At 40.7% G+C, this 22,372-nt stretch overlaps 1 protein-coding gene across 2 annotated transcripts in view; it reads right to left on the bottom strand.

Annotated features, from left to right (window-relative positions):
- Positions 1-22,372, bottom strand: part of LOC134351722 (KH domain-containing, RNA-binding, signal transduction-associated protein 3-like) — a 226,406-nt gene that overhangs the window by 34,032 nt on the left and 170,002 nt on the right. For both annotated transcript variants that reach the window (XR_010019243.1, XM_063058289.1), the window contains exon 9: positions 3,876-3,934. Coding sequence is in view for 1 of the 2 variants with exons in the window: in XM_063058289.1 (XP_062914359.1) it covers positions 3,876-3,934 (59 nt within the window). In the remaining variant the exon portion in view is untranslated. The remainder of the gene's footprint in view (positions 1-3,875; positions 3,935-22,372) is intronic.

Below are 22,372 nucleotides of genomic sequence, written 5' to 3'. Positions count from 1 at the left end.
ATATAAATTTATAGGGGTCATAGATAGGGTAAATGCAAACAGGCTTTATCCACTGAGATTGGGTGAGACTACAATTAGAGGTCATGGGTTAAAGGTGAAAAATAAACTGTTTAAGGGGAACAATAGGAGAATTTCTTCATTCAGAGTGTGGAATGAGCTGCCCAGTGCATGTGGTGGATGCAGGGTCGATTTCAACATTTAAGAGAAATTTGGATAGGTAAGTGGATAGGAGGGGCATGGGGCAAGGTCTAGGTGCAGGTCGGTGGGACTAGGCAGAATAATGGTCTGACGTGGACTAGGTGAGCCGAAGGGCCTGTTTCAGTGCTATGACTCAAAGCATGGGATCCAGGCAGAAATGGCTGTGAAGATTCTGAATTGGCTAGTCCACAAAGTCAGAGGCTGGTAATAGATGGAGAATATTCTACCTGAAGGTCTCTGACTAATGGTATTTTTCAGGCATTGTTGTGGGAACCCAGCTCTTTGTGATTTTGATCAATGACTTGCATGAGGAAGTGAAAGGTGGTTTAGTCAGTTGGCAGATGATACAAAGGTTGGTGCTGGGGGATAGTATAGAAGGTTGTCACATGTCATAAAGGGATATAAATTGGATGTGGAGCTGAGCAGAGAAGTGGTAGACAGAGTTCAGTCTAGAAAAGTGTGAATTGATATACTTTGGAAGATTGAGCTTGAAGGCAGAGTACAAGATTAATAGCAGGATTATTAGCAGTGAGGAGGAACAAAGGGATCTTGGTATCCATTGATTTCTTGAAGTTGTATGCCTAAGTTGATAGGATGGTTATGAACGTGTATAGTGAGCTGGCCTTCATTGGTTAGGCAATTGAGTTCAAGAGCTATGAAGCAATGTTACAGCTCTATATAACCCTGGTTATAATACCTTTGGAGTATTGTGCCTCATTATAGGAAGGATGTGGAAGCTTTAGAGATAGTGCAGAGAAGACTTACCAGGATACTACCTGGATTTGAGAACATCTTATGAGAAAAAGCTGACCAACTAGGCCCTTTCTCTTTCCTGTGAAGGAGGATGAGAGCAATTGGTTAGAGGTGTATAGGATTATGAGAGGCACAGACACAGTGGAGAGCCAGCACTTTTTTTCTGCAATGGCTGGTATAAGAGGAGATTCATTTTAAGATGAATGGAGATGTTTAAAGCTGGTTCTTTACATAGAGTGATAGGTGCCTGGAACATACTGCCAGGAGTGGTAGTGATGCCTGATACAATAGGAACATTAAAGAGATTCTTAGATAGGTAGTGGTAAGAAAAGTGATGGATTATAAGCTGTGTAGGATGGAAGGGTTGGATTGATTGCAGTGTGGTTTATTTGCCATCAGAATGGAGAATGGCTGAAGAGTTAGCAGGGACTGGAAGTATTGCCTGTTCTTTGGCATTAACATGGGTCCTACACCCTTTACCGCCACCACATTCCCAAGTTCAGACAACTGTTTTTCCATGTTTTCCTCTTCCTCTGTTGTAACTACTTACACTTTCACTGAACTTATCTTTTGTTTATTTGCCTTTTACTTAAAGTAGTATGTAAATACCTAAACAACTGTTTGTCAGGGTGGTGGCAAAAGGATTTATTCCCTGTCAAGTGGAGCACTGGTGCATATAATTTTTTTTAAGGACTTAGCAAGTAGATGCACACAAAAGCTTGCAAATGTTGACATTTAGAGAATCAAACTAAATGCTGGAGTAACTCAGTAGGTCAGGCAGCTTCTGTGGACAGTTGATGTTTTGCTTTGAGAAAGGGCAAGAGACGACAAAGAACTTGTACACAAAAAAACAGATGTGGAAATAATTATGATTTCTTTCAAAGTGTCCACAAAAATGTAAGTTGATTGGTCTTTGTTTGTTTCTAATGCATCATGTCATATAATGTAGGTGATCATGGTCCTTTCATGGCCATGATTGTTCTGGGCAAATTTTTCTACAGAAGTGGTTTGCCATTGCCTTCTTCTGGGCAGTGTCATTACAAGCTGGGTAACCCCAGCCATGATCAATACTCTTCAGAGATTGTCTGCCTGGCATCAATGGTCGCACAACTAGGACTTGTGATGTGCACCATCCATCACCTGCTCCAATTGCTTCAGGTGACCTTGATCAGGGGGCTAAGCAGATACAGCTTGCCCAAGGGTGACCTGCTGGCTATTGGAGGGAAGGAGCCCCTTACACCTCCTTTGGTAGAGGCGTATTCTATTTCTAACCCACCATCCAATTGGTCTTCAGTGCAGATAATTACCTCCCTTGTTGTCTGGACTATTATGTATCATTCAATTAACATCCATCCTCTACTCAGGCACAAATCCCTTTTTGTTCTTTCCCCTGCCTCTGTGGTGTTCAAACACTATTAATCACTAACATTTCCAATTCAAGTGAAATGTAATTAACACCTGCGTCTCTCTACCAATTTCAGAATTCAAAACAGCTTTTTCAAAACCACTGTGCATCTTGGTTTGAAAATTCTGCAGACTGCATTACTGATTATGCTATTCTGTTCTCAACTCTTGAGCCTCTTCTCCATTTATTGTCTCTTTTTCTAGGAAGTGCAAAGTTGAAGAACTCTAAACAATCAGCATGTCAAACAGAATATGTGTAAGAGAAAAAAGTTAACATTACATGTCCAAATCCATTGCAACAATTCAATTTTCTGTAGCAGGGAAGACGGAAGAGAGATAAGTAAACAAAGGGAATATTTATGAAAGGGTAAAAACAAATTAGTTAGTGCATCTGGTGGAAACAGACTACATTTCTGTAATAGTCATACAGCACAAAACTGTGACTTCAGCCCAGCCAACCCCCGCCCCCCCACTGCACTATTACTATGCCAATCATAAACTACTTATCTACATTAATCCCATTTTCAAGCACTTGGTCCATAGCCTTCTGTACCATGGTAATTCACATCCACATCCAAATACTTCTTAACCATTGAGAAAGTAATAATTACTTCACTCAACCATTCTGGGTGAAGTAGTTATTCCTCAGATCACCTCCTAACTGCTTGCCACCACATTAAACCTAGAGCCTTTGAATTTAGACATTTCTTTTATGGAAAGAAAGCTTTACTGTTACCCTGTCACTATCCCTCATGCCGTTGCTTACCACTATCTGGTCGTCCCTCAGGCTCCCCCTCTCCAAGGAAAAGAAACCCAGCCTCTCCAGATAAATAATACATTCCATTCCAGGCTACATCTGGGCTTCTATCCTTGGTTGGTGTTTCCAGAATTTTCTGTTTTTTTTTGAGCTTTCCACCATCATTTTTTAAAAATTCTAACTGAATACCAGCTCCCAAAGCAGTACAAGTACTTAAGAGAACTACATAAAGTAGGGCAAAAAAAGGATTGTGCAGAACATCACAGTTGAGATAGCTGTTGCCTCAAAGCTCCAGTGACTAGGTTCACTCCTGTCATCCAGTGCTGTTGGTGAGATACTTGCACATTCTCCTTGTGACAGTGTGGATTTTCCCCGGTTTCTTCCTACGACCCAAAGATGGCTAGATTGGTAGGTTATATGCCCATTGTAATTCACCCCTAGTATACAGATGAGTTGTCGAATTTGGAGTGGGTGGTTCGAGCGTGGGAGAAGACTGAGAATAGAAAGAGGGGCAATACATTATAAGGAATATAAATCAGTGAATTGGATTACTCTACAACATAGACTCAATGGGCCAAAATAACTTCCTGCTGCATCATAGGGAAATATGAAATATAAACTAGGTAGGTGCAATGAACAGTTCCTTTGCTGTAATTCTTATGGGATATCCTAAATATGTGATAACACAACATTTTCATTTTATCCAACAGCACCTGAAATATGAATAACACCTAGAAATTTTGTATAATACGCGATTACTTACCAAATGATTCATATGATTCCTGACCAGTTCCATGACCATAATCATAATAATCCGATGCGCTGTAAATAAGAGACATTTATGAATCAGACTATTTCAAGTAAATTACTTAATGTGTTTATATGTAAACTCTGGAAGCAAATTGGCAATTAGAGACTTGGCATCATATTTTCAAATCAATCCTCAAGTGAAAGTGATATACATATCTAGTAATTAAACAAATTGTCATCTCCACCACCTTCTCAGTTTAGCATTGTTTTGTTTCAAAATAATTTCAGTTATAGGCTCTAAGAATGGATACAACTTCAGGTTGTGGTCTTCAATCATACAGCCACAGATTAATACAGTCAAACAAGTCTGTACTGACCACTTGCCCACCCAGCCAGTCCCAATTTCCCGTGTTTTAGCCCTCAGCTCCCCAAACTCTGACCCTCACCGTGCCTATCCTAGTGCCTTTTATAATGCTCACCTTTCCCCCTCCTAACAGAAGTTAAATGGCTACAAAATAACCCATTAAATTCCAAAATAAGCTCGAGACACTAATCAGAAAGGTTGCAAAGGCAGTGTGTTTACAGTTTAAAAATAAATCTGAGTTCTTTGGCAAAAACATGTAGTTACCACTGCTTCAAGGACTGAATCGATGCTTGCATGAATTCCCAGGTGTCTAGAAGTGATGGAACAGTTGCATTCCTGAGAGATTGGAAATCAACAACTCACTGCAGCTGGACTTAAATAGTTGAGGTGAAATGAAGCCAATGGAACTATTAGTTGTTTATTTTTGATTAGAAATTTCAGACAAGAAATTGAAATACATCTTCAAGAGAGTGTGCTGAATTGGTGGAGGGATTCTGGAGAAAAAGCACAAGTATTTTGTTGTTCATGAGACTGCCTGAAATGTGACAATAAACCTTGCACCTACCAAATGCACAGAACGAATACTCCAATAAGGTGTTATTTTATTCAGCTCAAAGCCAGTGGAATTAAAGGATCGTAGGCTACAGCTGTGGAGATGATGGGGAAGATTATGGAGATGACTGAAGGATGTTGGTTCTGGAAGAAGAACGTCAGTAGCCATGGAAGCTTAAACTGTCATCTACTTGGGAAAATGATGGACACCACAAACTTGGTATCTAAAATAATGATGAGACTGACTTTAAACCTCTGGCTATTTCCTGCTTCAGTGTATGAAGCCCTTGCCATTCTAAGACCTAACTGACTGTATAATATTGCATGTTATGAAACTGAACACTGCAAGTTCGTGTCACTATGCAGGCCTAAAGGTCTCTGTGCTTGTGTGCAATATCCTTAACAGGAACAGGATCCAATTTCTTAAAGCCTGTAGTGCTCAAGGTAATACAGAAGGTTTACAGCATAAAAAGGTCTTTTGGTCTGTCATGTCCTTGCCTGCTCTATGTTTAGAATAGTCTAGCTTGACCCACTACATACTGTCCTCTTAATACCTCTGCAAGTTTTTTTCCTTTCAGACAGCTCCTATCTCATCATTTTAAATATCCACTACTACCATAACAGAACATTCCAGATCCTACACATGTGCCATATAAACAAATTTCTCCTGTCAGTTTTGATTCTTGCCAAATACATTCGGAATCAGATTTATTAATATTGACTTAGATGTGAAATTTGTCATTTTGCTGCAGCACTACAACACAAAGACATAAAATTCCTATAAATTTCAAATATAGTGTAAAAATAATGATGGACCTTCATTCTATGTTTCTAATTTGTGAACTTCTCTCTATACCCTTCAGATTCTCTTTGTTCCTTTATAAACAACCACAGCTTCTCATATATGTCTATGCAACTGAACTGTCTTATTCCAGAAACGTCTTTAGTGATCTTTGCTTTTCATCTTTCAAAGTGTAGTGCCCAATACTCCACTAAAGGCCAAGCCATTGTCGTGTAGGTTCATTACGACTTCCCTGTTCTTCTATCCTATGTCTCTGTTATACAGTCAGGAATTGCACACAATTTTTTTTAGAAACCATTTTATCAACCTGCCTTGCCACTTCTAATGAATTATGCTCATGTAACATCAGGTCTTTACTCGTGTTCCTTTTAGAATTACGCTTTCTAGCTTATTTCGCTTCTCCTCGTTTTTCCATTTCAAAACTTAATTCTCATTCCTAAGCATTAAATTTATCTGCTATCTATCGCACTGATTCCCCAAACCTGCTCGTATCTCTTTAAAGTCCATTATTCATGTTCTTATAATTCACAATGCCAGCAAATATGGAAACTTTGCTCTGTGCACAGAGCTCCAAGTCATTAATGCAGCTTGAGAATCCTGCATTATCCATTGGGGATCTTCAATGAAAACTTCCTTCCACTCAGGCTTGAGGGGAGGTGGGAAGAATATTCACTACTATCATTCCTTCTATTTTGTATCTATGCTATTTTTCATTCCAGGGGTTTCCACTTAAATAAGATATTATATGGCACTTCAATAATTCCTTTTGAAAACAAATACATACATTTTCCTCACAAATCCCATTAATTATCAAAACTCTTACCAAGCTAGACATGATTTGGCTTTAACAAATCCATGATGACCAATCAATCTACGCTTATCCAAATGACTGGTTAATTCAGTCGATGATTACTATTCCTTGACATTCCTCCCATCAAGCTTAAACTGCATGCACTGAGGTTACTGGATTTATTTCCACAAACATTTTTTTGGTCAGTTATTTGCAATTGTTCAGTTCCCAGGCAGGAACCCTCAATGCTGAAATGATTATGGCCAGACATTTTCTTATGCTTCCCTCAACAATGTAGAACATACTAACTTCGACCAGGTATTTATCCACTAGATCAGATCTTATATACATGTATATTACATACAGTTGCAAGAAAAAGTTAGTGAACCCTTCACAATTATCTGGCTTTCTGCATTAATTACTCATAAAATGTGATCTGATCCTCTCTAAGTCACCAATAACAGAATCAGAATCAGAAACAGGTTTATTATCACTGGCATGTGACGTGAAATGTGTTAATTTAGCAGCAGCAGTTCAATGCAATACATAATATAGAAAAAACAAACTATTAACAAATAAATCAATCACAGTGTACGTATATTGAATAGATTAAAAATAGTGCAAAATACAGAAATACTATATAAAAAAAAGGTGAGGCAGTGTCCAAGGGTTCAATGTCCATTTAGGAAATGGATGGCAGAGGGGAAGAAGCTGTTCCTGAATCGCTGAGTGTGCACCTTCAGGCTTCTGTACTTAATACCTAATGGTAACAGTGAGAAAAGGGCATGCCCAAGGTGCTGGACATCCTAAATAAAGGACACTGCCTTTCTGAGACACCGTTCCTTTAAGATATCCTGGGTACTTTGTAGGCTAGAACCCAAGATGGAGCCAACTACATTTACAACCCTCTACAGCTTTTTTTGGTCCTGTGCAGTAGTGCCCCCATACCAGACAGTGATGCAGCCTGTTAAAATGCTCTCCACGGTACATCTATAGAAGTTTTTGAGTGTATTTGTTGACATACCAAATCTCTTCAAACTCCTAATGAAGTATAGACAAATACAATCTGCCTAAAGCAATAACACACAAACAATTGTCTTATCATGACCTTACTGAATATATTGTTTAATCATTCACAGTCCAGACTGGAAGAAGTATGTGAACCCTTGCATTTAATAACTGATAGAAGCTCCTATAGCTGCAATAACCTCCACCAAACGTTTCCTGTCGCTGCTGATCAGACATTCACAATGCCGAGGAGGAATATCAGACCATTCCTCCATACAGAACTGTTTCAGTTCATAAATATTTGTGCGATACCTTGCATGAACAGCCTTCCTCAAATCATGCCACAGCATCTCAATTGGGTTAAGGTCTGGATTCTGACTTGGCAATTCCAAAACACGAATTGTCTTCTTTTTAAACCATTCTGTTTTTGATTTACTCTTGTTTCTGATCATTATCTTGTTGCATCATCCAACTTCTATTAAGCTTCAAGTGATTGAATTGACTTTATTACTTACATCCTTCATATACCTGAGGAGTAAAAATCTTTACGTCATGTCTCTGTCCAAATATGCAATTTATAATAAATAGTATGTACACCAGGACAGTCAATATAACATAGAAATACAGTTGTGTCAGCATGTGTTAAGCAGTCTGATGACCTGGTGGGAGAAGCTGTCCCAGAGCCTGTTGGTTCTGGCTTTTATGCTAGAGTACTATTTCCTGGACGGTAGCAGCTGGAACAGTTTGTGGTTGGGGTGACTTGGGTCTCCAATGACCCTTTGGGGCCTTTTTACACACCTGTCTTCGTAAATGTCCTGAGTAGTGGGAAATTCACATCTACAGATGCGCTGGGCTGTCCGCACCACTTTCTGCAGAGTCCCATGATTGAGGGAAGTACAATTCCCATACCAGGCAGTGATGCAGCCAGTCAGGATACTCTTTATTATGCCCCTATAGAAACTTAGGATTTGGGGGCCCACACCAAACTTCTTCAAATGTCGGAGGTGAAAGGCGCTACACAGCCAATACGTGCAGATTACATGAGATCCTCAGTAATGTGTATGCGGAGGAACTTACAGCTTTTCACTCTCTCAACCCCAGATCCACTGATGTTAATAGGGGCTAGTCTGTCTCCATTCCTCCTGTAGTCCACAAGCAGCTCCTTTGTTTTTGCGACTTTGAGGGAAAAGTTGTTTTCTTGACACCACTGTGTCAGGGTGATGACTCCTTCTCTTCTCTGTAGGCTGCCTCATTATTTGAGATTACACCAATTAGTGTAGTGTCATCAGCAAATCTAATTAGCAGATTGGAGCTGTGGGTGATGATACAGTTATAGATATACAGAGAGTAAAGGAGGACCGCTACCCTGATATTCTCCTGTAAAATGTCTTGATACAATTGGGAATTCATTGTTCCCTTAATGATTGCAAGCTAACCAGACCTTGAGGTAGCAAAGCAGCCCCACACCTTGAAGCTTCTTCCACCATGCTTTGCAGTTGGAATGAGGATTTGGTGTTGGTGTTCAGTGCCCTTTTCCCTCCAAATATAGTGGTGTGCATCTCTGCCAAGAAGTTCAACTTTTGTTTCATCAATCTACAGAACATTGTCTTAGAAGCATTGTAGAACATCCAGGTGGTCTTTTACAAACTTGAGATGTGCAGCAATGTTTTCTTCCGTGGTGTCCTTCCACGAACAGCATTATTGTTTACTGTTTTTCTTATAGTGATCACATGAACAGAGACGTTAGCAAGTTCGAGAGATTTTTGCAGGTCTTCTGCTGTTACCCTCAGGTTCTTTTTTACCTTCTTCAGCATTGCACATTGTGCTCTTAGTGTGACCTTTGTAGGATGCCCACTCCTAGAGAGAATAGCAACAATACTGAACTTAGTGCATTTGTAGACAATTTCTCTTACTGTGGAATGATGACACACAGGTCTTTAGAAATGCTTTTGCAGCCTTTTCTAGCTTCACGGATCTCTATAAGGTTCTCTGAAAATTGTTTAGCTCGAGGCATGGTGCAGTAAACAGATCTTTCTTGAAAAGAGTCAGCTCTGTCAGTAACTTGACTTTGTCTTTTTTTACATATAGGGCAGGGCACCTCTACAACCCACAACTCCAATCTCATCTCATTGACTGGAACACTTGACCCAAATAACCCATTAGGCATTACCCCAGAGGTTCACATACTCTTTTGAACCTAGACTGTGATTGTTTAAATGGTGTACTCAGGTGTGTGTGTGTTTATTACATTCTAACCAAGGTTGGTAGGTAAAGTATTATTCTTTCTAACTAAAGCTGCAGATAATAATATTACATAATTGAGCTCTGAATGAGCATTTTAAGGATTAATTTGTCAGAATATTAAATAATATGCGCCAACATTTGTGACTTTTTTTCAGACTAGCACTTTCATGTTTCATAAATAGTGCTAGTGGGCAACATCCTGTATGTGGAATTACATCTGATGGATGATTGTAGGTCTTTAACAATCTGTTCATTTTCCTCCTTAAATAAATAGCTGTGCTTTAAAGCTATTTCTATTTTCTATCATTACTGTTTTATTTAACATGACCTGAGGCAAATTGCATACTACAAAATTGATAGAATTTAACTTGTGAAAGTGCGAACGAACCAACTTTGGAAAGTTAAACCAGGGTAGAACATGCCGAGTAAGTTGCAGGGGACTGGGGGATTAGAGGAGGGGGCTGGTTTGTCACTGAACACAAGAGACTAGGGATATAAGTACATAGTTCCTGTAAAGTGTCAACACAAGGGTGGACAAGATGGTGAAGGCTATGGTATGCTTGCCTTCATTGACCAAGGCTTTAGGAATTGGGATATCATATTACAGTTGTACAAATAAAAGGTTAGGCTGCATTTGGAGTATTCTGTGCAAATCTGTTGTTGAAGTGCAGGAAGAATTGAACTGAATTTACTTAAATCCTACATCTATCCCACAACATGGGGGGGGAAAAATCTTTGCATTATGACTCCGTCACAATGTACAGATATGTGAATTTATAAGTCTAATGGCTTGTAGTAAGAAGCTGTCCCGTAGCCTGTTGGTCCGAGCTTTAACACTGAGGTACTATTTGCCAAACAGAAGCTGCTGAAACAGTTTATGGTCGGGTTGTCTGGTATCCTCGACGATCGTCCAGGCCTTCTTTATGCACCTGCTGCTGTAACCGTCCTCAATAGAGGGAAGTTCACATCCACAGATGTGCTGGGCTGTCCGTACCACCCTCTGCAGTGTCCAGCGATCAAGGTTGGTGTAGTTCTCATACCAGTCGGTGATACAACCAGTCAGGATGCTTTCAATGGTGCCCCTGTAGAAATCTTGAAGATTTGGGGGCTCATGCTGAACTTCTTCAGTTGCCTGAGATGGAAGAGATGCTGTTGTGATTTTTATTGCCACACAGCCAGTGTGTATAGTCCAGGTGAGAACTTCGGTGATGTGCATACCGAGGAACTTGAAACTGTAGTCCCATTGCTGTTAATCTGGGTGAGCCTGTCTCCATTCCTCCTGCAATCCACGATGAACTCTTTTGTTTTTTGGACACTGAGGGAGAGGTTGTTACCTTGGCACCACTTTGTCAGGGTGTTAACCTCTCCTCTGTAGGCTGTCACATCACCACTAGAAATAAGGCTAATCAATGTTAGAGAAGGGGACTCAGAACACAACCGGGGGGGGGGGGGGAGAACCAGTGTTGAGGGTCAGAGGGGCTGAGGTGAGGGCGCAGATCCTTACCACTTAACGGTGATCTGATAGGAGGTCTAGGATCTAGCAGCATAAGGTGGGGTGCAGGCTGAGGTCTCTGAGCTTCTCGTCAAGTCTGGAGAGAATTATGGTGTTATGTTTCTCTCTTTCAAATTGCAGTATAAATTCAATCATGTTATGATCACTGCCTACTAAAGGTTCTTTTACGTTAAGATGACTGAGAAAATCCAGGCTATTACACAATACCCAATCTAGGATAGCCTTTCCCCAACTAGGCTCAAGCACAAGCTGCTCCAAAAAGCCATCTTGTAGGTATTCAACAGATTCCCTCTCTTGCGATCCAACACCAACCTGATTGTCCCAATCCCCTTGCATATTAAAGTCCTCCATTACAATCGTGACATTACCTGATTACATGGCCTTTCCAGCTCCCTTTACAAGCTCAGCCCCAAATCTTGGCTACTATTTGAAGGTCTATATATGATTCCCATAATGGTTTTTCACCCTTGCAGTTTGTTAACTCCACCCACAAAGATTCTACTACATTCTCTGACCCTGTCACCCCTTTCTAAAGATGTAATTCCATCTCTTACCAACAGAGCCATATCACTGCCTATGCCTTCCTGCCTGTCCTTTTTATACAAAGTATATCCTTTAATGTTAAACTCTCAACCTTGTCCTTCTTTCAGCCACAGCTCAGTGATGCCCATAATGTCATACCGACTAATCTATTTGCGCCATGAGTTTGACTACCTTATTCTGAATGCTACGTGCATCTAAATACAGTGCTGTATTTAGATGTTTTTGTGCATAGCTGAGTCTTTCAGCTTTGTTTTTACTTCAGAGGAATGCCTGTTTGGCAGCAACTCTTCCATGAAGCCCACTTCTGACAAGACCTTGGACTGTAAAGGGATATACTTGCTTTCCAGTGGTTTCTGTACATTCAGAGCTGACAGGTGTGCTGAACTTCTTCCGATTTAGAAGGGACATCAATTTGATGTATCTCTCAACTGCTGCACTCAGTTTCCATGGCCGACCACTGCATTTCTGTTCCTCAACTTTGCCCGTTTCTTTGTACTTCCTCAGAAGAGCTTGGGCAGCACATCTTGAAACTCCTGTCTGCTGCAAAATTTCTGCTTGGGAGAGACCTTCCCGATGCAGGATGACCACTTGGATTTATTCTCACATGTAAGTTCATAGGCGGAGGTCTGATCATATAGAAGTTCATGAAATAGGGAGAGAGCACATATAGATAAGGTGGAGTACATTTTTCCCCAGGGCAGGAGAGTCTAGAAATAGAGGATACAGATCATGAGAGGAGAAATTTAAAGGAGATCTGAGAGGTACGTTTTCCACACAGAGGGTGATGATTTATTTAGAATAAGCTGCCAGGAAAAGTGGTAGTTTCAATTACAATAAAAAAAAAGTTAGAGAGATACACAGGAAAAGTGCAGCAGGGTATGGGGCTAATGCTGGAAAATGGTATTGGTGTTGATAGGCGTCACATTTAGCATGGACAAGAATGTAATCAAAGGACCTCCTTTCTGCGCTGTACAATTTTCTATAGCTTTTACATTGTCATCTAATTCACTAATATTGGGCCAATGAGGGTCCCAGCAAAGTTCCCTGTAGCACGCCACTGGTCATAGACTTCTCATCAGAAAAGCATCCTTACATCACTACACTCTGTCTCCTATCACCAAGCTAGTTCTGGAGCCATTTAGCCAAATTGTCTTTGACCCATGTGCCTTAATGTTGTGGACCAGCCTACCATATGGGACCTGGTCAAATACCTTACTAAAGTCTCTTTAGATAATGCCAACACTTTGCTTTCATCAACCTTAGTTACCTTCTTGAAAATCTTAATCAAGTTATTAAGGCAGCATTTCTCCCACTCAAACCCATGCTGACTATCCATGACTAGGCCCTGATTTTCCAAATGTACATAAATCCTATCTTCTAAGATTTTCTCCAGTACTTTCCCAACTACTAACATAAGACCTGATTATCCATGCAGCCCTTAATAAATAAAGGAACAATGTTAGTTATCTTCCATTCTTCTGGCATCTCACCTATGGCTAACTCTTCCTTTGAATCCTATAGAAACGTGGGATACTGTAGGTCTCAACGTTCAAAGTAAATTTATTATCAAAGTACATATATGTCAGCATATACAACATCCAAAGACAACATCATTGGTCCCTGAAGAGAGCAACTTGGATATGCTCTACAGAATGTTTTGCGATTATCCTTAATCATACTTGTCAAACAAATTTCAGAGCTCCTTTTAGCCTTCCTAATTTATTTTAAGTTCTCTGCTACATACTCTATACTTCTCCATAGAATCCATCTACCTCTGTTGCCTATAACTGTTAGGTTTCTTTTTTTAAACTGATCAAACCTTAAACTTCCTTTGTCATCCAATGTTCATTAATCTTGTCATTTTTGCTTTCAGACTTAGTGGAATATGTAGGTTCTGAACTCACAGTGGCTCCCTTTTAAAAGACTGTCACTTATAAGTTGCCATTTTACCTGCAAGCATCTGCTCCCAACATTTACTTGCCAGGTTCTTTTTTATGTCATTCAAATCAGCCTGCTACCAATCTAAGACCTTAACCCAAAGGCCAACCTTATCCCTATCTGTAGCTATCTTGAAACTTTTAAAATTACGGTCACTGTTGCCAATATGATCCCTTACTCACACTTACACCACCTGCCCAGATACATTTTTCTAAGACTGAATACTGCCCTATCTCTAATAGGACTCATTTATATATTGTCTTAAAAAGCTTTCTTGGATGCACTAAACAAATTCCACCCCATCTAATCCCCTTGCCATCCCAGTCAATACTGGGAAAGTTGAAATGGCCTGCTGCCATGATCATATACTCTCAGTGGTCACTTTATCAGGTGCAGGAGTGGAACCCCATAAGACAAAAAGATACAAGAACAGAATTAGGCTATTCAGCCCATCGAGCCTGCTCTGCCATTCCTTCATGGCTGAACTCGGATCCCACTCAACCCCATACACCTGCCTTCTCGCCTTATCCTCTGTTGCCCGGACCGATCAGGAATGATCAACTTCCACCTTAAATACAAGCACGGACTTGGCCTCCACTGCAGTCTGTGGCAGAGCATTCCACAGATTTACTACTCTGGCTAAAATAGATTCCTCCTTACCTTTGTTCTGAAGGGTCGCCCCTCAATTTTGAGGCTGTGCCCTCTAGTTCTGGGTACCCTTACCCTCGGAAGCATCCCCTCCACTCCCATTCCATCTAGTCCTGTAGGTTTCAATACAGTAGGTTTCAATGAGATCCCCTGTATTCTTCTCAATTCCAGTGAGTACAGGCCTAAAGCTGCCAAATACTCCTCATATGTTAACCCCTTCATTTCTGGAATCATCCTCGTGAACCTCCTCTGAACTCTCTCCAAGGACAACATATCTTTTCTGAGATAAAGGGCCCAAAACTCCCAAGTGCAGCATGACTAGAGTCTTATAAAGGCGCAACATTACCTTCTTGCTTTTATATTCTATTCCCCTTGAAATAAATGCAAATTTTGCAATTGCCTTCTTTACCACAGACTCAACCTGTAAATTAAATTACTGGGAGTCTTGCACGACTACTCCCAAGTCCCTCTGCACCTCTGATGTTTGAACCTTCATTCACTTAGATAATGGTCTGCACTATTGTTCTTTTTATCAAAATGCATTATCATCCATTTCCCAACACTATATTCCATCTGCCACTTTTTTGCCCATTCTTCCAATTTGTCTCAATCCTGCTGTAATCGCATTGCTTCCCCAGCACCACCTCCCCCTCCATCTATCTTTGTATCATCCGGAAACTTTGCCACAAGGCCATGAACTCCATTAACTAAATCACTGACAAAGTGAAAAGCAGAGGTCCTAATACTGACCCCTGAGGAACGCTATTAGTCAACGGCAGGCAAACAGAAAAGGCCTTAATTCTCACTCGCTGCTTGTCAGCCATTCCATTATCCATGCTGGTATCTTGTCTGTGATGCCATAGGATATATCTTGTTAAGCAGCTTCATGTGTGGCACCTTATCAAATGCCTTCTGAAAATTCAAGCAAATGAACCCACTGCTTCTCCTTTGTCCACTCTGCTTGTTACTTCCCCAAAGAACTCTAACAGATGTGTCAGGCAAGATTTCCCTTTACAGAAACCATGCTGACTTTGACTTATTTTATCACTAGTTTCAAAGTACCTCAAAACCTCATCCTTAACAATAGACTCCAACACTTTCCCAGCCACTGAGGTTGGGCTAACTAGGCTATAATCGCCTTTCTTTTACCTTCCTCCTTTCTTAAAGAGTAGAGTGACATTTGCAATTTTCCAGTCCTGAGGGACCATGTCAGAATCAAGTGATTATTGAAAGATCATGACCAATGCATCCGTTTTCTCTTCTGCAACCTCTCTCAGGACTCTGGGAAGTCATCCATCTGGCCCAAGTGACTTATCCACAATAAGATCTTTCAGTTTGCCTAGCACTTTTTCCCTTTGTCATAGCAATGGCACTCACTCCTGCTCCCTGACACTCACAGACCTCTGGCACACTGCCAGTGTCTTCTACAGTGAAGACTGATGCAAAGTACCCATTAAGCTCATCTGCCATTTCTTTGTCCCCTCCCATTACTACCTTACCAGCATCATTTTCCAGTGGTCCAATATCAACTCTCATCTCCCTTTTACTCTTTATATAACTGGAAAAACTTTTAATATCCTGCTTTATATTATTGGCTACTCTGCCTTCATTTCATCTTTTCCCTTCTTATAGCATTTTTTAGTTGCCTTTTGTTGGATTTTAAAGACTTCCCAATAATCCAACTTCCCACTCACTTTTGCTACCTTATATGCCCTTTCCTTGGCTTTTATGCAGTCTTTAACTTCCCTTGTCAGCCGCAGTTGCCTAGCCTGCCATTTGAAAACTACTTCTTCTGTGAGACCTCTATCCTGCACCTTGTGAACTATTCCCAAAAACTTCAGTCATCTCTGCTCTATCATCACCCTGCCTGTATCCTCCTCCAATCCACCTAGGCAAGCTCCTCTCTCTTGCCTCTAAGTCCCTTTAGTCTATTGCAATACTGATACATGTGAGCTATGCTTCTCAAATTCAATCATATTATGATCATTGCCTCCTAAGGATTCCTTTACGTCAAGCTTCCTAATAAGAGCTAGGTTATCACATAACACATAATCTAAGACAGCCTCTCCCAGAGTTCGCTCTCTTGCAATCTGACACCAACCTGATTTTCTCAATCCCTTTGCATATTGAAGTCCCCCATACAATTATGTCATTACCCTTATTACATGCCCTTTTCAATCTCAACCCCACATCTTGGCTACTATTTGGAGGCCTATTTATGATTCCCATAATTGAGTTTTTACCCTGTGTGGTCATCTGCTGCTATAGCCCAAGCACTTTAAGGTTCTAATTGTTGTGCATTCACAGCTGGTCTTCTGCACACCACAGTTATAACACATGGCTTGAGTTACTGCTGTCTTCCTGTCAGCTTGAACTAGTTTGGATGTCCTTCTCTGATTTATCTCATTAACAAGGCATTTTTGCCCACAAAACTGAATTTTTTTTTTGTTTTTCTCACCTACCTCTGTAAGCTCTAGGCACAATTGTGCATGAAAATCCCGAGATCAGTAGCTTCTGAGATACCCAAACCACCATGTCTGGCACCAACAATTGAAGAGTCTCAGCCCAAAATGTCACAAGTTTTTTTCTTTTCCATAGATGCTGCCTGGCTTGCTGAGTTCCTCCAGCATTTTGTTTGTGTTGCTTTGGATCTCCAGTACCTGCAGGTTTTCTCATGTTTCTGATTCTACAGTCAAAGTCACTTAGATTACATTTCTTCCCAATTCAGATTTTTGGTCTGAACAATAACTGAATTTCTTGACCATGTCTACATTCAGTTGCTGCCACATAGTTGGCTGATTAGATAATTGCATTAATGAACAGGTGTACCTAAAGTGGCCGTAGTATATGCTCTTGCACCTTGCTGTGTTTTGCTTAGACATTTGGTCATCTAATTCCCATTGATTATTGGGAGGGCTGCAGTACATTCCCATCAAATTGACTGCCCATCTCTTACTAAGTTCCATCTGTATCATCTCATTGGATGGTCCCTCCAGAAAATCTCCTCAAAGTACTATGTTTGCATTATCCATATCAATAAAGTGGTCAATCCCCTATCCTCTCTTGCATTCCCTTTTGTCAGTTCCAAATCTTCCATACTCTGGAATATATAATTGAAATAATACCATTATTCCAAGTGTTGATCCATGCTGTATGCTCATCTGACTTCCATTAAAGTAAATGCAGCTGAGCCTGCCACCTTCCCATCAACTTGCCCGTCAACTGTGCTCATTTGTCTATTCATCGTCTACATTTTCCTGTACTTCTACAGAAGTTTATTTTATCTTATTACAACTTTATTCTATATTGTGCTAACATCTTAAAAACAGCAAATTTAAAAAAATTGGGATATTAATAGGAATAACATTTAAATAGGTTTGCTAATACCACCAAAATCCCATGTGTCAGATTATTGGAAATTTTCTACGCACGGTAATGATATAATGAACCTTAATTCCCAACATAAATGACCTCAGATTGTATCAGAGTACACTTCCAACACTGCAATTTAAAATTAAGGGGCAGGTCATTGGCAGGATTTAGTGTAGCCCTGGAACTCCATGATCATTTAAGGTAAAATTTTATTAACTAGAAAATCAGAATGAGTTGCTGACTGTAAAATCCTGGGCTCTTGAGTTTGTTGGGTGATAAATGATGTCCCAGACCAGGTACTTGACTGTCAAAGAAGGACAGGGACCTGGGTCAGGAATATTAGAACGAAAAATAGCTGTACACCTTGCCAATTTTCTGTCATTCCCAACTCCTTAATTTAATATGAGCATCTGATATACTATAGCATTCATCTTACTTCCCAGTCTGCAGTAGTGAGTGGTTAAACATTTGGCTTCGGTAGGCAGCCGAGCCACGTTCTAAACTAGCTTGCCTTCAGCGACAAAAATTGCTTTCGAAGAGCTTTTTAAAATTGTGGTTAATAGGGCTTATGCCTCATCATTTGGGGATTCTAGTGATTCTCAGAAGGCTCCAATTAGGAGGACTATGGCAAACCAGCAAGAACATTTTTATTTTGCATTAAGTGGGGAAGTGCAAGTTCTCTCTGAAAACCGTAAAGCCTTGGACAAATGCGGGTTGGGGTAGCAACTTTGGTAAATCATAAAGGCAATGGGGCATTGTGCAGCAGTATCACTCGGGATATATGATATACAGCTGAAATAAGAATAATGCTCAATGTAAAACTGCTGGGTCAACATTCAGGAAAGGCCAAAACAAGCTGTGAGATGCCAATTTGCTCATAGAAGCAGATTGTTCATTTATGATCAGGTTTCGTTCATTTTAAAATTCATTCAATTTTTTAAAACATTTTAGACCATAAGACAAAGGAGCAGAAGTCGGCCATTCAGCCCATCGTGTCTGCTCCGCCATTTTATCATGAGCTGATCCATTCTCCCATTTACTCCCACTCCCCCGCCTTCTCACCATAACCTTTGATGCCCTGGCTACTCAGATACCTATCAATCTCTGCCTTAAATCCACCCAATGACTTGGCCTCCACTGCTGCCCGTGGCAACAAATTCCATAGATTCACCACCCTCTGACTAAAAAATTTCTTCGCATTTCTGTTCTGAATGGGTGCCCTTCAATCCTTAAGTCATGCCCTCTCATACTAGACTCCCCCATCATGGGAAACAACTTTGCCACATCCACTCTGTCCATGCCTTTCAACATTCGAAATGTTTCTATGAAGTCTCCCCTCATTCTTCTAAACTCCAAGGAATACAGTCCAAGAGCGGACAAACGTCCCTCATACGTTAACCCTCTCTTTCCCGAAATCACTCTAGTGAATCTTCTCTGTACCCTCTCCAACGTCAGCACATCCTTTCTTAAATAAGAAGACCAAAACTGACCACAGTACTCCAAGTGAGGTCTCACCAGCGCCTTGTAGAGCCTCAACATCACATCCCTGCTCCTATACTCTATTCCTCTAGAAATGAATGCCAACATTGCATTCGCCTTCTTCACTTCTGACTCAACCTGGAGGTTAACCTTAAGGGTATCCTGTACGAGGACTCCCAAGTCCCATTGCATCTCAGAACTTTGAATTCTTTCTTCATTTAAATAATAGTCTGCCCGTTTATTATTTCTGCCAAAGTGCATAACCATACACTTTCCAACACTGTACTTCATTTGCCACTTCTCTGCTCATTCTTCCAATCTATCCAAGTCTCTCTGTAGACTCTCCGTTTCCTCAGCACTACCGGCCCCTCCACCTATCTTCGTATCGTCAGCAAACTTAGCCACAAAGCCATCTATTCCATAATCCAAATCATTGATGTACAATGTAAAAAGAAGCAGCCCCAACACAGACCCCTGTGGAACACCACTGGTAACCGGCAGCCAACCAGAATAGGATACATTTATTCCCACACTCTGTTTCCTGCCAATCAGCCAACGCTCTATCCACATATGTAACTTTCCCGTAATTCTATGGGCTCTTATCTTGTTAAGTAGCCTCATGTGTGGCACCTTGTCAAAGGCCTTCTGAAAATCACAAAGGCCTTGTGATGATTTAGGAGGTTACTGATGAGCATGTCTTAGGCTAGAATGATATTGCAAGTTAGTGATGCTGCATTGTTCCAAAGATTTGGATTTGATCTAGACTTTTCTGCTATCTGGAAATAGGAGCAGAATTAGGCCATTAAACCAATCAAGTCTGCTCCATTTTACCATGGCGGATTTATTATTCCCTTCAACCTCATTCTCCTTCCTTCTCCCTGTAACCTTTAACATCCTTTCTAAGATCCATCACGCTCCGCTTTGAATGTACGCAATGACTTTGCCTTCACATCCATGAGTGGCAATGAATTCCAGATTCACAACCCTCTAGTTGAAGAAATTCCTTCTGATCTCTGTTCTAAGGCGATGTCCCTCTATTCTGAGGCTGTGCTATTGGTCCTAGACTCCCCCACTACAGGTAGCATCCTCTATATATCCACTTCGTCTAGACTTTTCAATATTTGATAGGTTTCAATGAGATCCTTCCTCATTGAATTTAATTCTTCCGCGATCTAATTATAAATTTTTTAGTATATTTTCTTGCTGGCGGTTTGATGTTTATTTTTAGAAGCTTTTTGTATGACGCATGACTCTGGGGTTGTACACCTAATGGGTTCTTTTCTTTTTCTCTCACTTTTCTGCTTAGTAGGTTTTTTTTGTTATCACAAAAATTTTTTTCGACCTTTAAGATAATGTCTTTTTTGAGACATTGTAAGTGTTGTTACTTCAATGTACTCATGTTATTTTTCCTGTATAATATAACAATAAAAAGATTTGAAAAGAAAGAGATTCTTCCTCATTCTTCCAAACTCGAGCAAGTATAGGCCTAGAGACATCCAATGGCCTCATACGTTAACCCTTTCATTCCAATAATCATTCTTGTGAACCTACTCTGGTCAGTCTCCAATGCCAGCAGACTTTTTCTTAAATACAAGGCCCAAGACTGCTCACAGTACTCCGACTGGATGTCTGAATTCCCGATGAACTTTTATTCAGAGTGCCTTCTGCAAAAGATTTGGGGAAAGTTACGCTGACAGAACAGGTTTTGACCAATTGGTTGATAAGGATGTTGTGTTAGTCCAGACTAGCAGTGATGGGACTGAAGTCGCATTGCCTGATAGGCTGGCGAGGGGGGGCCATGGGCAGCCCATATTTTTAGAGAAGGGGGCATGTAGACGAGGGTGAAAACTTTAAAAGACAAATTGTTCTCATTTCTGCGAAGTGAGGGAAAAGTGTTGTCTGATGTGAAAAGTCTAAATGGGTCCATCAGCAGTTGATTTAAATTTTGAACTGGTTTTGGCGTTTACATCACTGGTTAGTAAATGTAGAAGTGCATCTGCAGAGAGCCAAAGTTATTGTAGGTTGGGTGTGTTCTCTGGGGTCAAGTCCACACTCGATGGGGAAGAAGAATATGATGCTTGACTGATCAGACATCGTGGTTACTGGATGAATGGCAGTACTCAGATAATATGGAAAAACAGAGACTAGTAGAGAGCTTAAAGGGTTTGGTGGCTGATATACTAAGGTTCCTAAAGGCAGAAAATCTATTAGCTATGTAAGCTAATTACCAGTGAGCTCTAGAAGGTGCTTTGGCACTGTTGAAAGTGCAGCTGATTTGATGACGGAAGTTTGGGCACACATTCCAGGAGGAAGAAGAGAAGCTGTCTGTCTACATTTTTAGGTTGGAGAAACTACTGCATTGTTTCTGCCACAAAGGAGGCATTCAACCACCTGAGAGAAATTGCTTGAGGATGCAGTAAGTTGTGAAGGGCGCACTGTCACATGACACGATTACTCTATGTATTCAAATGACCTGCAACATATGCCCTCCTCCATCTTTTACCAAGTTATTCAGAACAGTTAGAGGAGGAAAACGTGATTGAGAAATAGGACATTTCTGAAAGCCAAGTGGTATCTTCAGTGGTAGCCTCTGTTGCTTAAGTGGCCCCTGATGTTACGGAGATAAAGCTTTTGAGGAATGAGGTAGAAAACCTTTGAGCTGAGCTGATTCAATGGATGTCTGCTGATGTTCAGCTAAACATGATACGTCCATTGGGAAACACGGCAGAAGACTGCTGCTGAAAAGGGTCTCTTGACCAGAGAGGTGACTGGTATTTTCTGTTAAAACTATGCGGAAAATGGACATGTGAGACTGCGAGGGGCAGGAAAATCTTCGAAGAGTAAGTCAGCAGTTAATCAAACAGAGAAGAAAAGAGGCACAAGTGCGGAGGGACCCAGCAAAGGACGGGCTGGCGTCTCTGAGAGAATACATTCAAATCAGTGTATTAAGGGAAATGCTAAAGTGCAGAACACTATTCCAGAGGTTTAGTGGCACCAACCTCTGATGTATCCATATGGATTGAAGGTATTTATGCTAGAGCGCTAATTGATGCTAATTGATTTACGGTACAGATCCTTTTACAACCAGTATTTAACGCATTTACCATTGATGCCACTCAGTGCCCTTGAGATTTGGGGCCTTAGTACCGATGAGCTATGATAGCTACTTGTTGTTGAAACTGGAGTTTTTGGAAGCAGATGTTGGAGTAATTGAGACTATTGACACATCAATGTTGGTCTGCCCAGATCCGGTTGAA

Source organism: Mobula hypostoma, chromosome 1 (genome assembly GCF_963921235.1).
Source record: "Mobula hypostoma chromosome 1, sMobHyp1.1, whole genome shotgun sequence".
Taxonomy (NCBI): Eukaryota; Metazoa; Chordata; class Chondrichthyes; order Myliobatiformes; family Myliobatidae; genus Mobula; species Mobula hypostoma.
The sequence above is the reverse complement of the archived record's forward strand: the minus strand, read 5'-3'. Positions and strand labels throughout refer to the sequence as shown.